The sequence below is a fragment of the Lissotriton vulgaris genome, chromosome 11, assembly GCF_964263255.1.
Source record: "Lissotriton vulgaris chromosome 11, aLisVul1.2, whole genome shotgun sequence".
NCBI classification, from domain to species: Eukaryota; Metazoa; Chordata; class Amphibia; order Caudata; family Salamandridae; genus Lissotriton; species Lissotriton vulgaris.
The window spans coordinates 122490905-122507599 of record NC_141699.1 but is presented as its reverse complement, the minus strand read 5'-3'; the positions used below and the strand labels follow the sequence as shown (position 1 = coordinate 122507599).

Genomic DNA, 16695 nt, shown 5'->3' with positions numbered 1-16695 from the left:
CTGTACTTCAGCAACGTCGTCCACCAGGCTAGTCGTTTAGATGTCCAGGGACTTCACTTTTTCACTAGTCTTAGCATGATCAGTGCGCAGAAGGTGAACATCGATCTTAACCGAGTCCAGTTTGGTATCAAGCGCATCCATCCTAGTCCCCACATCCATTATGTCTTTGAGAGAAGGCTCGGAGCGGTCCCTTGGGGAGGCGGTTACGGTCGCGGGGTGCTGCCTCTGGTCCCTCGGAGATCCCTTAGGAGGCGTATATCTGTCCAGTTTGTTGGACTGGACAACTCTCTGCGCTCTTCCACCTTTGGGGGGAGGTTTCTCGATCTCCAACCTCGCCTCCATGGAGGGTGATCGAGGAGGCCTCAATCAACCGGCCGATGTCGCACAAGTTCACACCTCCAGCAACACTTCACACCTCCTCCGCGCTCCGAGACCCAAAGCAAAAGCAGTCAATTAGTGCAGGGAAGCCGTTAATTTCCTGAGAACGGTTCCAGGAGGAGGCACCACTTCCGGTCGACACAGCCGCTGTTCTCACATTAGTGCCAGGCCACACCTATCACCACAGTCCGCAGCTCAAGCGACAGAAAGGCCCAAAACTTCAGACGACGATCCGGGAGGGTAGAATTGCACCTTTCAAGCCGCAATTTCACCAGGGCACAGCAATACTATTCTCCCCTCGAATGCGGTCCTCAGGTCTCAGGATAAGTGGCAGGAAAGACAAACGGAGGGACGGGTCTTACGGAGCTACACGATCACGCGGCCATCTTGGTCCCGTGCTAGGCTCCTCCAGGTCAGCACATTTTTAAATATAAATTCTTTTTACTTTAAAATGTGGACAGTGCAATTTTGGAGTTTTGCAATTTTATCCTATGGAAGGAAGAATAAGTTATGCAAACAGGTACAATACATCGACTTACAGGACCAATCTCCAGGAGTTTAGGTGAGTGGTGGGCAAGGTCCAAGACAGCACCAACAGTACACAACCAGTGACACGAGTGCAGCAGGGTGCAAATCAGCATCGGGAGTCCAATGCATTTCAATGGGGATCGGTCACTATAAAAAGAGGCTGCACGTTCTGGCTCGGAAGCCAGTCGGACAGAACCAGTAAGTGGGCTCAAGCCTAGCGATGCATGTGGGACATCTAGGGCTCTCTTCTCAAAGTGCAGGTTAGTCCTTATTGGAGCAGTCACGATTGAGGAGGGGCCTGCATGCAGAGGCTGCAGCCGATGTTGTGGAGTCCAGGAGAGGAGACACCATGATAGGCTCGAGCTCTGGAGAGCTAGGGAACCTTATTGAGACCAGTGGCCCACATAAACTCGGGTCAGAGGCCAAGGGTGCAGTATTGGCTTTGGGTGTCAGGTTTTGGCGATTCCAGAAGCCTTAGAGACTTCTCTGTTGGAGATGCTTTAGAACATGTCTGTTGTTAACAGAAAGTCCTGAGTCTTTTTCGAAAGCAGGTAGTCCTCACAGGTTTCTGGAGTCATAGCTGCAGGACGAGTCGACTTTGGCGCTGTTTTGATGAGGGATGCAGACAGGTCGACAGGGTTGTTACCAGTTCAGCTGCTGCTTCTCTTTTCTTGGCTTTTGTGGCTCTTCGGTGTCCTCCCTCTTCTTAGGTCACCAGGATCTGCTTCTCTGGTGCCAGGCACTGCCCTAAATAAATTAATTTAGGGGCGTAAGGGGAGTGAAGGCTGGTAACCAATGGGCTACTGACCCTTGGGGTCACTACGCTCCCTATATAACCACTTCCTGTTGGAAGTTGCCATAACCCTGCCATACAATTCTTAAGTATGCCGTCACAAAGATGGCTACTTCTGAAAAAATTGTCTCCCCATCACAGTAGCTCACCTTAGGGGTGGTACTAGCCTGGAGGTGGCACACCTACCTGACTAGCTCATTTTAGCTATTCGGACCGTGGATGTGCATGAAAAAGGTTGAGCAGAGGGTAGTTGCCCGGACGGAACTATTCCGGGCATGAAGGTTCTCCCCTGCCACGTGTCCATGGGGACTTTTTCCCGATACTGACAAATTTAACAGCCCTCACGTGCTGGAGGGGTTACACTTGGAAGTTCCTGTGCACCGGTTACTTTCAAGTTTGTAATCTTTTCTTTATTTCCACGCCCTTTTTGTGCTGGCGCCTTAGCGAGCGCCACCTACGAGCGAGGATTTGTATGGTCCTGATGAATGCTGAGCTGACTATTGGCTCACTCAAAGCAGAAACATGTCGACCTTTGCACTTTTATGTTTAGGACTCTTTAGTTCAAATTAACCCAATCATCTGTATGTCCGACTTTCACCTTTTTTAACGGAGTTAGAACTTTCCCTTCATTAAATAAATATTTTTCTGGTTTGGGGAATAGTCCATACTCCTTTTAATTCACCTCACACTGTAGGGTACTACTTCACGTACTTATAACAAGAACCCAATGAAGACAACTGGCTACCAACTTTCAGTTGGTCTCTGAGGGTTCTTTTTCTTCACTGTGTCTCCAAAGCTCACCCTTTGTTTCCTTTTTGGTGGTAGTAACTGAATATCTTTACCCCCCCCCCCTCCCTTTTTTTGTTTTTCGTTTCAGTCACTCTTCTGTTGTTTGATTGTAGTATTTCTAAAGGGTTTAAGAGTGGCTTACTTACCCTTTCTCTTTCGTTGATTATATATAGCTCATTTTCCAGCCAGTCCAAGAGCAAAGGGGGCTGTGGATAGGGGAGGGGAGCTAGATTTGCATTCCAAAGGTGGCAGCTTCTTTGATGCTGCCGCCACAATGAGGCTAATCAGCAGGACTGCCTGTAAAAGGGCTGTTGCACCCTCTTCCCAGACATGCTTTTGTTCAGGGTCTCCTGAGAGCAAAGGCTCTCCCCCAAGGAGGTCAGAACAACTTTTCCGGTGGCAGAAACCAAATCAGTAAGGACACCAGAGGCTGGTATGTTTTTAGGGGACACCTCTAAAGTGTCCTCTGGGTGCATGTATTGGTAAATCCAACACTGGCATCAGTGTGGGCTTACCAATACAAGATGTTTAATACTAAACATCCCTAATTTCTGTGAAACCATCATGTTGGTGGGGAACTCGTTTTCACCAGTGTCCAGCACGTTTTTGGCTTCCCTTGTCATTTGTACTGGCAGTAATAAGACTGACCAGAACAGGAGCTTATCTGCTCGTGCAGGTATGCCCTCACATGTATTATTCAGCATCCTGCCTTAGGGCTTAGAGGCCTGCTATAGGGGTGACATACAAATATAATATGCAGTGGTAGGGGATGTGGCACACAGGGATGTGCGACAAGTTGTGTTTTAACTTTTGTCAGCACCAAGACACGCAGCCTGCAATGGCAGTCTTGCATGTGCTTGGTGAGGGGTCCCTTAGGGTGGAACAAGTTCAAACTGCAGCCCTTTGGGGCCCCCTTTAGTACCCAGGCCCTATGTACCAAGGTACCATTTGTTAGGGACATACAGAGGGTGCTAAATGTTTTGCCAATTGAGGGACCAATTGTATAGTTTTGGGAAAGAGCTCTGGCCCTGGAGGCCTGGTTAGCAGGAACACAGTGCACTTTCAGCCGAAATTACATCATGTACCAGGCAAAAAGTGGGGATGACCATGTCCAAAAGAGGCAGTTTCCTACAGCTCAATATTTGAATAATAAATAGGGTAAAGTCACCATAACGTAATAAACAAAAGCAATACAATTAAAAGGTGCAGTTTGATGGGGTCTGTAATGTACTGACACCACCAGTGTATGGAAATGTATTACTATTTTTGTTTTTAAGTATGAACAGTACGATGCCCTGTAGTTCGAACACACACAAATTTACCTTGAGGTTGCAGGAAACCTACCCTCCTCCTTTGAACATCCTTGAGACACCAGCTCACCAAGATCACCATATGCCAGAACAGGCATTATGCCCTTTAAACTCAAAGTCCATTTTACTTGTATGGTTAGTTGATACCAGAGCTGTAGTCTGGAATACTCAGCAGACCAATGATATTAGTTTTCACTTTGAACTCCACGTCTTGTTTCTTACAGAACTTAGTTGTCTGACTGACACAATCAACTGTTGCATTGGCAAACTTGCTCCGTGTTGTTAGCATGGTCTCTAGGAAGAGAGATCTCAATAAGCAAGGGTGAGGAGCAGTGCGTCATTGGTAAGGATTATTTGTCCTTTCATTCCTTTTAAACTAGACTCATCAATGGATTTGAGTCACCTTTCAGCACTTCAATTATATACCCTAACTATGCTATAATGCATTTATCAAACTATAACTCCAAGGTATGGCTGCTAGTTTCCAAAACGTTTCTGAGATTATGCTACATGTATCTTGCTCAAAGCTTTGTAAGATGACTGGGAAAGTGCCTCTTTTGACATGCCCCCCACTCTTTGCCTGGAAAATGAGTGGTTTCAATTGAAAGTGCACAGGACCTCTGCCAAAGCTCTTTCCCTTAATCTGTACCACGATTGGCACAACTTCAAACCGCCTTGTAAGTCCCTAGTAAACGGTACAGCTGGAACATAGGGCATTGGAACTGAACAGGGTCCCTTAACCAAGGTAATGCAACTGCCACTACAGCCTGCATGCCTAGGTGCAGACAAAAACAACAAAGTCAACATGGCACACTGGCTGAGTGTCATGTAAAAGCAGTACTACCTAAAGTATGGGTAATGCACTCCTCTAGCAGGCCTTACAAGACCCAAGACAGGGTGAACTATATCTTAGGTGTGGGCACAGCTGCCTGAGCAGATATTCCCCTACAATATTGAAGTCTATTCTTAATATTGTAAGTGCCAGGGAAGCCACAGAGAGCACATGGGATGGAAACTTGACAGCTCTAGTTCCCCAGGCCCATGATGGCTTCCCTGAACCCAGGAGTGTTTGGTACCAAACTCCTCCTCTTAATAAACCCACTCTGATGCCAGTGTAGGATTTATTAAACCATGTGCTCAGAGGGCATCTCAGAGGTGAGCCCTGAAAACGACCAACCCTGGTGTGGTCTCTGACTGGCTTTAGGCAGCATGCCCCCACCAGACATGTTTCTGGACTACTGGGTCAAGAGTCCCTGCTCTCTGAGAAACGAAGCCCATTCTGGGCGGAGGTGTCACATCTCTTTCTCCAGGAAGACACAGTGTGCGAGAGGGAAGCTTCAAAGGCCTTGTCGCCTTTATAATGCCACCCCAGCCTCTACTGCTAGCAGCAGATGGTAGCCCTCGGTTCAAACCAACACTTATGGCTGGAGAACCAGCTGGAAAACTAAGTGAGAATAGGAGGTGTGTCCCACTTCGCCAACTCGACCATTCATGTGCTGGAGGCGAAGTGAAGCACATTTTTCAGTGCCCATCATTTTGAAGATGGTAGGACTTTTCCAATCAGAGCTAGGGCTATGTTCCACTCCAGGAGGGTGTAGACACCCCAGAAAAACTACGCAACCTGTCACTTCCCTGTAACACCCCTCAAACTAGTTTTTAGGTGGCCCCGCCGAGACCCTGAAATCAGATTCCTAACAACCTACAAAGCCCAGACACCAAACAGCCGCAATAGCAAGAAAGAGGAAGGACCAGTGACTGACTTGCTGCCAGCCCTGCTCTCTGTCTCTCGCCATTGCTAGAAAAGTCTACTTGTCCTGCAGGCCCAGCGACCTCCAAAACCCTATTAGGACTGCCTCTCTTCAATAAAGATCACAAACGCTGGTGGACAGCGGACCCATCCAGAAGAAACCAACTTTACAGAACAAAGAACTCTGCCCTGAGAAACTGTGAAACTGCCTACCAGACCCATCTCTACACCCGAGGCCCACTCCTCGAGTCCTTGTGGCTCACCGGTCCTGCAAATGTACCCCAGCAAATCTGGGCAAGAGTCCATTGTAGGCGGACTCCTGCTGGACTTCTAGTCAATGCCTGCAGCCTGTGCACAACAACTACCCACAACAGCGACCTGCCTGGTAAACTGCCTGGTAAACTGTTCCCAACAACATACGGCACCCCTGCAGCCAAAGGCCTTGGGGAGCTTGAGCAACGGTGTCACTACGTCCCCTAGCATAAGGATGTACCTGGGCAGCTGTGGGTTTTCTTCATTAAGCCTCCTGGCAGTGCAAATAGCCTCTTTTCACCACCTACCTCCCCCACTGCTTAGCAATGAGCACCCAGTGCTATATTGGCACTCTGCGCCCCTGAGGGTGGAAGTTTGGTGCTGCATCGTAGCCCCCCTGTGCTTACAATAACCCCCGGAAATTGACCACTGGCACTGCTTTACTTACCTGTGAAAGAGAAAAAGGCTGGGTCCTGTCTCTGACCGGCTGGACCACTCTTTTATAACAAACACAAGAAAGTGCCGGACAGTCTGAATAGAAGCAAACAAATACACACCTAGTATAAGTAATTACCAGGTGGACAACCCATTCGTGATTGATCACTTGTATTTTATAGAAACCTTTTCTGAAATGTTTTTGGCATCAAAAGTTACACACCACATTCACAGAAAGTACACAAATGCATTGAAACCAAAATACAATACATAACATAACATTATAACATACAAATATAGTGATTATGAATACAATAAACAACTGTGCTATGCCTCACAATACAGTGTTATACTGAGGCACCAATCCTGAATTACAAATGAACAAGTGGACAGAGAAATGAAATACTAGCCTACTTGTTTCCACCACCCTGGACACGTGTTAGTTTTAACAAATGGTACAAAAATAGGAACACACAAAAAACTAAGCAGACATGTCAAATTTGTGCGAATCCTGTTCCTATTATGCCCTAATATTCGCAGTGTCTGGGTGGAGCAGGACGCCGACGCGTTTCGAACCCATAGAATTAGTGGAGGGTTCTCCTCAGGACAAGGATTGGGGGTCGTTGTTGCTTAGACTTGCAATGTCAGGAAACTCTCTGTGGGTTGCTTCTATTCAGACTGTCCGGCACTTACTTACCTGTGAGCAGCACATCTTCGATCATCCACAGTCATTGGTTAACATTGTTAACATCAGACTCCGAATTTGACCTCTGCACCCGTACACGCTTGTGCCGCTGGTGGTGCAGATGTGGTACTAATTTAAACCTTGCCTGGTGTTAACCTTAAACCCCAAAGACTGGATTTGTAAGTCGTGCATTTACCTTCAAAACTGTATTCTTGTTTTCCTCCCCTAGGTTAACATTGCTAAATGAAAAATTGCACTAAGTGTCCACTTCTTAAAGTGAAAAGTATTTTTATTGAAAAATATACTTACCATGGAACGTACATCTTAGTCTTAAAATAAATCTAGAAAGAAACTTAGTTTTGTATATTGGTGTGGATGTCCTTTTTGAGTCGTGTGTCATTTATTAATCAATGTGTGTATAACAAATGTCTTAAACTAATCTGTTAGACCTAAGGCTGCTCGACCACACTACCACAAATCGAGCACTCTGAATTTACATTGAGCCCTGTACACTTCTGGGGAAATCTCTGAACTCTTTACACAATATAACCAATTATTGGTATAGCACATAGAGAGCCAGCTTCCTACAATGACTTTCAACATAAAACTGTAGCCAATCTCAGCGGGTTAAATGGTTTTCTGTTTTTGTATTACCTGCTCTGGGTTTCACTGGTGATCCTGGCTCACCTAAACATGCGTACAGGCTACTAAAGGTATTACAAGCTACAAAAATGTGTAGGGCAAAGATACAGAGGTCTGGCCACTCTTGGTCAGATCGGCAGGCCATTGATTTTTAAGATTCCAATCTCAATGGCTAAAGCTGTGCCTATCATTGTTTTGTGTTGCACAATAAAAGGGGCGACTGGTGTGATAAACAATTCAAAAACATTTACAAGCGATAGACGGTGAACAAGATTGGCACTGTTACAATAATTAAAATCATTGGTCCATATATATCCTTGTCTCTACATATTGATGTTACAGTTTTGTGTGGAAAGAGTACCTTTTATAATAAATTAGCTATTATGAACATTATCATAGCCTCATCTTCAATTTGAAGCATATGATATCTCAAGAGGTCTATTTTCAAACCTAAACAAAGTATTATTCATACTTAAAACGCTTTAGTATTCCTTGCCCACCTGACCACACTATTTTAGGACCCTAACTTCTCATCCCTGTTCAATAACTTGCTCAAGGGGCTGGTTCTCATCAGAGCTAAAAACAAATCTTTTTATGCCTTAAATTTGCAATATTCTCCTGCCAATCTTCTCCATCACAAAGTGCCACTAAAAACCAACCATCAAGCCAAAAAATAACAGACGTTGTCATTACTGGCAAGACAAATTTAGCTATAGAGTTGTTAAGTTCCACAGAAAATGAGTTCTATGCTAACAATTTAAAGGAAACCAGTACAGACCTGCACTGCCCTGATAGCTAGTCTTTCGCTACTCTCTGATTTTCTCACTAGTTTGTTCACTTATTGCTACAATTCTCTTCTGGACGGTGTGTCCCTCTGTCACTAAAAAGATGCAGCCTTATAGTGCAAAAAAGATGTGGCCCAACCAAAGTGATTGTCACAAGCCAGCTCCAGGCAAACCTTGGTGAAGTGTCACTTTTAGACAAGCATTTGCAATGCAATGGTCTCGGCATCATTAAAGGTAGAGCTATTGGCATTGCTCATGACATTTTTTTTTCTTTAAATCAAAAATAAATGGCATTGTCATTAACATTGCCAATACACAGCACTCTGCACTCACTGCTCTGCACACTCACTCTGCACTCACTACTCACTGCTCTGCACACTCACTCTGCACTCACTACTCACTACTCTGCACACTCACTCTGCACTCACTACTCACTACTCTGCACACTCACTCTGCACTCACTACTCACTACTCTGCACACTCACTCTGCACTCACTACTCACTACTCTGCACACTCACTCTGCACTCACTACTCACTACTCTGCACACTCACTCTGCACTCACTACTCACTACTCTGCACACTCACTCTGCACTCACTACTCACTACTCTGCACACTCACTCTGCACTCACTACTCACTACTCTGCACACTCACTCTGCACTCACTACTCACTACTCTGCACACTCACTCTGCACTCACTACTCACTGCACACTCACTCTGCACTCACTACTCACTGCACACTCACTCTGCACTCACTACTCACTGCACACTCACTCTGCACACTCACTCTGCACACTCACTCTGCACTCACTACTCTGCACTCACTACTCTGCACTCACTACTCTGCACTCACTACTCTGCACTCACTACTCTGCACTCACTACTCTGCACTCACTACTCTGCACTCACTACTCTGCACTCACTACTCTGCACTCACTACTCTGCACTCACTACTCTGCACTCACTACTCTGCACTCACTACTCTGCACTCACTACTCTGCACTCACTACTCACTACTCTGCACTCACTACTCTGCACTCACTACTCACTACTCTGCACTCACCACTCACTACTCTGCACTCACTACTCTGCACTCACCACTCACTACTCTGCACTCACCACTCACTACTCTGCACTCACCACTCACCACTCACTACTCTGCACTCACCACTCACCACTCACTACTCTGCACTCACCACTCACTACTCTGCACTCACCACTCACTACTCTGCACTCACCACTCACTACTCTGCACTCACCACTCACTACTCACCACTCTGCACTCACTACTCACTACTCTGCACTCACCACTCACTACTCTGCACTCACTACTCTGCACTCACCACTCACTACTCTGCACTCACCACTCACTACTCTGCACTCACCACTCACTACTCTGCACTCACCACTCACTACTCTGCACTCACCACTCACTACTCTGCACTCACCACTCACTACTCACCACTCTGCACTCACCACTCTGCACTCACTACTCTGCACTCACTACTCTGCACTCACTACTCTGCACTCACTACTCTGCACTCACTACTCTGCACTCACTACTCTGCACTCACTACTCTGCACTCACTACTCTGCACTCACTACTCTGCACTCACTACTCTGCACTCACTACTCTGCACTCACTACTCTGCACTCACTACTCTGCACTCACTACTCTGCACTCACTACTCTGCATTACTACGGCGGGGGAGGGAGGGACTCGGTGCACTTGTGTGTGTGCGCGTGTGTGTGTGTATGTGTCAGGGGGGGTGTCTCTGTATGTATGTATGTGCGTGCGTGCATGGGCGCTTGTGTGTGTGTATGCGCATGCGTGTGTGGTGCTTGAGCTTCCCAGGAGACAGCGCCTGGCCACAGCGCGCGTTCCCGTTTCAAATCGGCTCCAAGGATGCGCGCGGCCGGAACTGTCTCCTGGGAAGCACACTCGCTAACCAGAAATCATTGCGGTACTGTGGGCGCTGAAATGACAGACTAGGACGCGCACGAGGTGATGGGATGGATACAATGGACCTAACTGCTAATCCGAGTTTGGGAGTGGAGATGAGAGCGACCAGTGCTAAAGGTGGGCGAGCTGGCCTTTCACCCCAGAAGAGGCTCCGCCGTGGTGGCGGGCACACGGCCAGTCGCCCACAGTCGTCATTAGCTTACACACAGCAGCTCCCTAATTTCACTCCCCCGTAGTTTAGTTAGGTGTCAATCAAAGACTCTGTGTGCTTTGGGGTGCCCCGCGTCCTTTAAAGGGGTCCCATCTGTTTGCACAGTGGGCATGGAGAGAATAGGTCGACTTGAACCCCCTCCAGTGTCCGAACAAACTTACAGGGCCTGCGTGGGCTTGTGTTTGGAAACCGTTTTGATGTTATTATCGAAGGGACCATCAGGGGGCAGCTGTGACCACCAGACATGAGAGAGGCTTCAGAAAGCGAGGAAGGAAATCCGCGAAAAGGGCTCGAGAAATACAGCGCGCATCATGGAGCAGGGAGAGCGAAACAAAAGTACACACACGACTTCACAGGGAAGGAGACGGCGGGAGCGACGCGAAAAGCGCACATTTCAAAGGAGACCGCAGAGCAACGGCACATAAAGGGAACGGCGACGACAGTCAATTATTATTAAATTATTAAATATGTAAATAAATGAAAGGTCAATGATTAAAGAAGATTTTGAAAACGTTGGACGTTAAAAGGAAGAGTGTTTTTTTTGTGTGAGCTAAAGTTACAAGCGGTTTGCACTCGGGGATCGGTTTGTGACCGTTGATTTACCTTTAAATACAAAGGTCGGAATTCTAAGGCGGGATTCGTTGTTATCAGTGATGACTAATGTTATGACGGGCACAAAGTACAGTTTATATTAAAAATCGAATGTGCCATAATACGAGAATACACGGGTTAAGGGGCACCTACAAGACACACACCATAATGCCATAAACTAAGCTGAACTCACCCTGGATTATGCGGTGTGTCATGTTGTGGAGTGTGTTGCGTTGTGTTTGTGATCGTTCACGAGGAGCTAATGTTTTGTATAGAGCTACGATTTTACCTTAAAAACACGTTAACCAATGTCACTCGGTACTTTAAGACCGTCACAGACTGCAACCATTGTCATATTAAAGTACAATTCAAAAAATTTGGAAGTAATTTAATTAAAACGATTAGACGGAGTAAGAAGAGTTAATGTAACACACATACATAGTAGTCAACGTACATGCTGAGGAGCATCCTAAATGCCCCCGGAATCCCGCCGCGGCCGCCCCGGAAGTCAGGCACGGTCGCCTGTGACGGGGGCGGGCCACGTCCAGACCGGAAGAGGAGGCAGGCGGAGTCAAATGCGTCTCGCGCCCGGGGCTCCTGTGAGCGGTTTGGAGCCCCGGGGCCGCGCCAGCAGGAGGTTGGGCGCCGCGTGCTGAGAGCAGAGTCCCTGACATTGGCCAGGTAAGTTCCAAAAGGCTGGGGGGTGTGTGCGCGTGTATGCTCGTGTGTGTATGTATGTGTGCGACGGTGACTGCGGGGGAGGGAGGGGGGTCCTCGGTGCACTTGTGTGTGTGCGCGTGTGTGTGTATGTGTCGGGGGGGGGTGTCTCTGTATGTATGTATGTATGTGCGTGCTTGTGTGGGCGCTTGTGTGTGTGTATGCGCATGCGTGTGTGGTGCTTGAGCTTCCCAGGAGACAGCGCCTGGCCACAGCGCACGTTCCCGTTTCAAATCGGCTCCAAGGATGCGCGCGGCCGGAACTGTCTCCTGGGAAGCACACTCGCTAACAAAAGATCTCGGCGGAGACGCGCTTCCGCGCGTTTAGCCGAGACCTAAAAAAACACAACTGATCTTTTGCATTGTGCCTGGTACCAACACCACCTTGATCAAAATCGCAGATAACTCTCTGGATATTGATTGAGTGGAAATGGACTTTCTAATTGTTATGGACCTCTCAATGAGGAGACAATGAGACAACCAATGTATGCTTTATAAATGTGCTTATTTAGTCATTTGTTCCTACAAGTTAGACAGAAACAAACCACTAACACAAATTCTTCAAAAGATTGTTTTTGGATATAGCTTTCCTTGAAGATGCGTGTGCCAGTAAAATGTAGCTGTGCATTGAAGTTTGGAGGTATGGAACTCTGCTAGATAATTTATATCAAGAGCGCCAGCTAGAAAATAAAGGGTCCAAAATAAGCACGTTAGACAAAGCCAACTCAATTTTCAGCTATTATGCCTCAGATTAACGGTTTTCTAGTCTCTAAATATTAGCAAACTAGTGTGATTTTCTAGGATCTCAAGAACATTTAATAAAAAGCATGTCGTAGCTCACCTTGGTTATGGCGTTGATCGCATCCCAGCTCTCATTCAGAACCACTTCATTGGAATCGTTCAAAAGACGGATAAGACCAGAGAGCAGGTTTCTAAGGTGAGCAGTGTAGTCCGCCTTTGTTTTTGCACAGTAGATATTCAGGATAGTGGCAGCAGCCTGCCGCAGGCCCACCTCAGAGTTGCGAGTGGCTTCTAACAAATCCTCAATGACAATCCTCTGTCCTGCATCATCCTCCACAGACAAAATCACTGCTTGGCAGTTTGCCAACTCCTGCAAGAAACACAAAAGTGTAATGTTAAAAATGTTTGTTTTTAAAAAGAACAGCCAGTGCATAACATCAAGCTCCTGATTTCTTATACCAAGCCCTACCACAAGCCTATCAATTGTACCTTGCAGGCATGGAATTACAGAATATGGTCCAAGACTTAAGGTGGTCTCTGTGATGACAGAATGTGATATTCTGATGAGATAAGCAACTACAGCGTTATTACTTACCAGCTGCTCCCCCTCAGTCCCAAGTCTTTCCTTTAGGGCTGACATCACTGCTGGGAGTATCACGTTGAGGTGTCGTGTCAGAGCATCTCCTGCTACAGAAGAGAGGAAAGCCAGCACTCTGGTGTTCACAGGAGGAGATGTCAGCTGCAAGACACAAGTGTTAATTTATAATGAGATGGGACACAACACAATTTTAAATCTTCCATTAGAGAGGGACAGACAGAGTTCTATGTTCCAAGATCTCCAATCTTGCTCTCTGAACTTTGCCACATCATGAACACACGTTATGCCCAATTATTAAGATGATCCTAAAAATACCAAAACTCAGAGATGTACTCTGTACCCCACAACAAACTACCAAATACAGACTACACAATGAACCATATCACTAGCTACGTCCACTTTACATAGTTGCATCTGTAAACCAACTCCCAGTCTGTAAGACAGATGACACAAGTTGCATCAAAGCTTTTCCTTTCTACTTCATTAATGATAGTACCAATATCCAGATATTCATCAGACCCATTTCATTAGCAAAACTTAATTCTCAGGTAAACACTGAGTAATGTCTCCCCATCTCACCCTTTTCAGATAATTTGTGATTATAAGGCAAGATATTACCCATAGGCCAGATTCCTAGATGCTCAATTCTCAGATTGTCGATTTTCAGAGAAGGTGTGAACCAGAATTCTCTGAGAAGACAAAGCTAACTCACCCAATTCTATGTCAGGACTGGAGGAGAAGATTATGCCTTCTTTCTTCACTTTAATGAACAGCAGCGAAGATACAAGAAGACTACATTTCCCATGCAACAAAGGGAATATGTAGTCAAACAAGAAACACATGGTAACAACCAATCACAGCACATAGTACCAATGTCCAATCAGGGCTTAGGCAGTCCTACATAGTCCATCAACAGTGTCCTCTCTTCCTCTTTCTTCGCTGCTACGCAGCAAGTGAAGTACACTTCAGTTTTCTGTCTAGTGCTTTTTTTTATGCTAATGATGTTTTCAGGACGAGCGCTGCTTCGCGCTGTGTTTAGGAGTGCTTGGTTAAGCTAATTATGTTGTTATAAGACGAGCGCTGCTTTGCGCTGTACTTTCTGACTGCTAATTCATGCGGCATATGCTAATGAGGTTTCTCTTTGTCGGGCGCTGCTTCTCTGATGCTACAAGCTAATCTGCGGCTTTGTGCACTTGATTAGCGGCACATGTGTTTTCTTTCTAGCAGAGCGTTTCCTTTCAGATTTGTGCGCTTTGATTGGCAGTGCGTGTACTTTTTCCTCCAGCAAAACGGTTTCTTTCAAGTGCCTTTCCACAGCGTGTGAGCTACGCTTTGGAGATTCTAGCCGCGGGCACAGTCTCCCGTCCCAACGCGGCTTCTCGCTGGTTGTGGTTCCCTGGCCTCCCGCCGCCATAAGGCGTGGGAGGCAGTGCAGGGTGGCGACGTTTGATCTCTCTTGAGGAGTTTTCAAACGTCGCACGCGTGTTTATGAGGAACCGGGTCTGAGGGAGACGCCTTGAGGGGTATAGAACGGCGTTTGTGAGCTGTTGAATTGCCGTTTTTGTTCCTGTGCCCATGCTCTATGCCTTGGCCCACAACCTTCTGTTGAAGGCAGAGCCTGTACCCAAAGGGAACACTTTTTACGCCTTTTAAGGTCTTGTATTTATAAAGGGCACTGGTGACGGACATTACCAAGACCTGTTTACCCTGTGAAAGGGTTGATTAATTTACTTGGCCAGCGTTGCCCCTGGGCTTGGACCCTTATATTTCTGCGGTTTTTCTGCGTGCATAAAATTATTTAGGCTGCCACCCAGCCTGTTAAAGCCCTAGCTTGCGGGGCCAGTGTTTAAACACTTTGATTTATTGTGCGACGCTTGCAAGGGCGTCAGTATGGAGTATTATGAGGATGACTAGCAGGAGGAGAAAGACCCCCTCGCTGACAAGCCTTGGGGTGATGCTTTCTATGAGGTGGTTGATACCTCTATTTACAAGGCTGTTGAACAGGCTATCTCCCCTCTTGAGGATAGGCTTTCACGCCAGATAGAGCAAGCCTTTGCCAAGATTTCTCAGCAGATCGCTCCTCCTGTTCCCCATGTTCCGTCTACTTCTGCTCAGGTCCCTCTTAGCCCCCCACCGCCTAAACATTCCTGCGAGGTGGGTGTGGATGGGGATGCTTTTGACCGCCTTAGGCAGGCCTTCATGGCTAGTCGCCCGGCGGTTCCTGCCACGGTTCCCCTTGCCCCAGGCATAGGTTCCCCTTCAGGTCAGTCTCCCCTTCCTGCTATTCCAGTTCCTCAGGCTCTTCCTGGGGTATCTCAGGATCCCCTAAGTACCGCAGACATGTTGGATCCCAACAACATCGTCCACCCGGGGTCATCTGAATGGACCCCAGCAGATAAAGTTGCTGCTTATGTGGCCGCCCACATACGACGTCCTCTTGAGAAAGCCTTGCAATTGTTTGCGGGCAGAATGCCCCCGCCCCACCTTACATGGTAAGGTAGCCTTGACGCCCCTATATCGACCCGCGGATGGGCACCTTTCTCTAGAAATTCATAAGGGACCCCAAAAAGGGGATAGATAGACCCTGGAGGGCCTGTCAGGATAAACTCCTGTACGCCCTAGGCCCGATTACAAAAATTCTAGATATGGCAGAGAAGGCGAAAGAGTCAGGCTGTAATATTTCCGCCGAGACCCTCTCAGGCTGGGCACAACAAGTTTTCATTTTTATGGGAAATGTAAATTGTGCGCTTTCCACAGAGCGCCGCCGGTCCCTGCTCATCAAAATTTACCCGAAGTTAGGGGACCTGGCGGATTTGGAAGTGGGCGCTGTCGCCCAAGGGGGCCTCTTTGGTGAGCCCTTCGCGAAGGAACTCTGCAAATTTGTTAACACCTTCACTTCGCTGGATTGGACTCAGTCCACAATCAAAAAGGTGTTCCCTCGTGTTTTTCGCACAGTTTTTCAGTTAAGGACGCTCTCCTAGTGGACAAAGAGGTTTCTTCTCTGCTCAGGAAGGGCGCCATCTCCCTCACTACCCAACATACCCGGGGTTTTTTGAGCAATATCTTCCTGGTCGACAAGATCGATGGTGGCAAGAGGCCGGTGATCAATTTGAGCGATTTCAATCAATGGCTGGTTTACCGCCATTTTAAGATGGAGGGAATCCATCTCTTCAGGGACGTCCTCCGGCTACTCGACTGGATGGTTCGGTTGGACCTCAAAGATGCTTATCTGATGGTTCCAATTTTCCCGCCACATCGGCGTTTTCTCCAATTCCACTGGGGTCACCACACTTACAAGTTCACGTCTCACCCGTTCAGCCTCTCTTCAGCCTCTTGGTGTTTTACCAAGGTTCTCAAGCCAGTAGTGGATGCCGGCTTGTCCCATGCGCCTGTTGCAGCATCTGCAAATGGCGATATTGCTTCTTCAAGATCTAGGGTTTGTACTCAACGAGAAAAAGTCCTGGGATTCGTCAGACTCCACGGTCTCCACACTCAGCCTTCCGGGCAGGAAGATGACCAAGATCCGTCA

General features: G+C 47.2%; 1 protein-coding gene across 2 annotated transcripts in view; it reads right to left on the bottom strand.

Annotated features, from left to right (window-relative positions):
- Positions 1 to 16695, bottom strand: part of GCN1 (GCN1 activator of EIF2AK4) — a 746722-nt gene that overhangs the window by 189730 nt on the left and 540297 nt on the right. For both annotated transcript variants that reach the window (XM_086942874.1, XM_086942875.1), the window contains exons 48-49: positions 13164 to 13307; positions 12669 to 12938 (exon numbers count right to left, since the gene is read on the bottom strand). In XM_086942874.1, coding sequence (XP_086799000.1) covers positions 12669 to 12938; positions 13164 to 13307 — 414 coding nt within the window. The remainder of the gene's footprint in view (positions 1 to 12668; positions 12939 to 13163; positions 13308 to 16695) is intronic.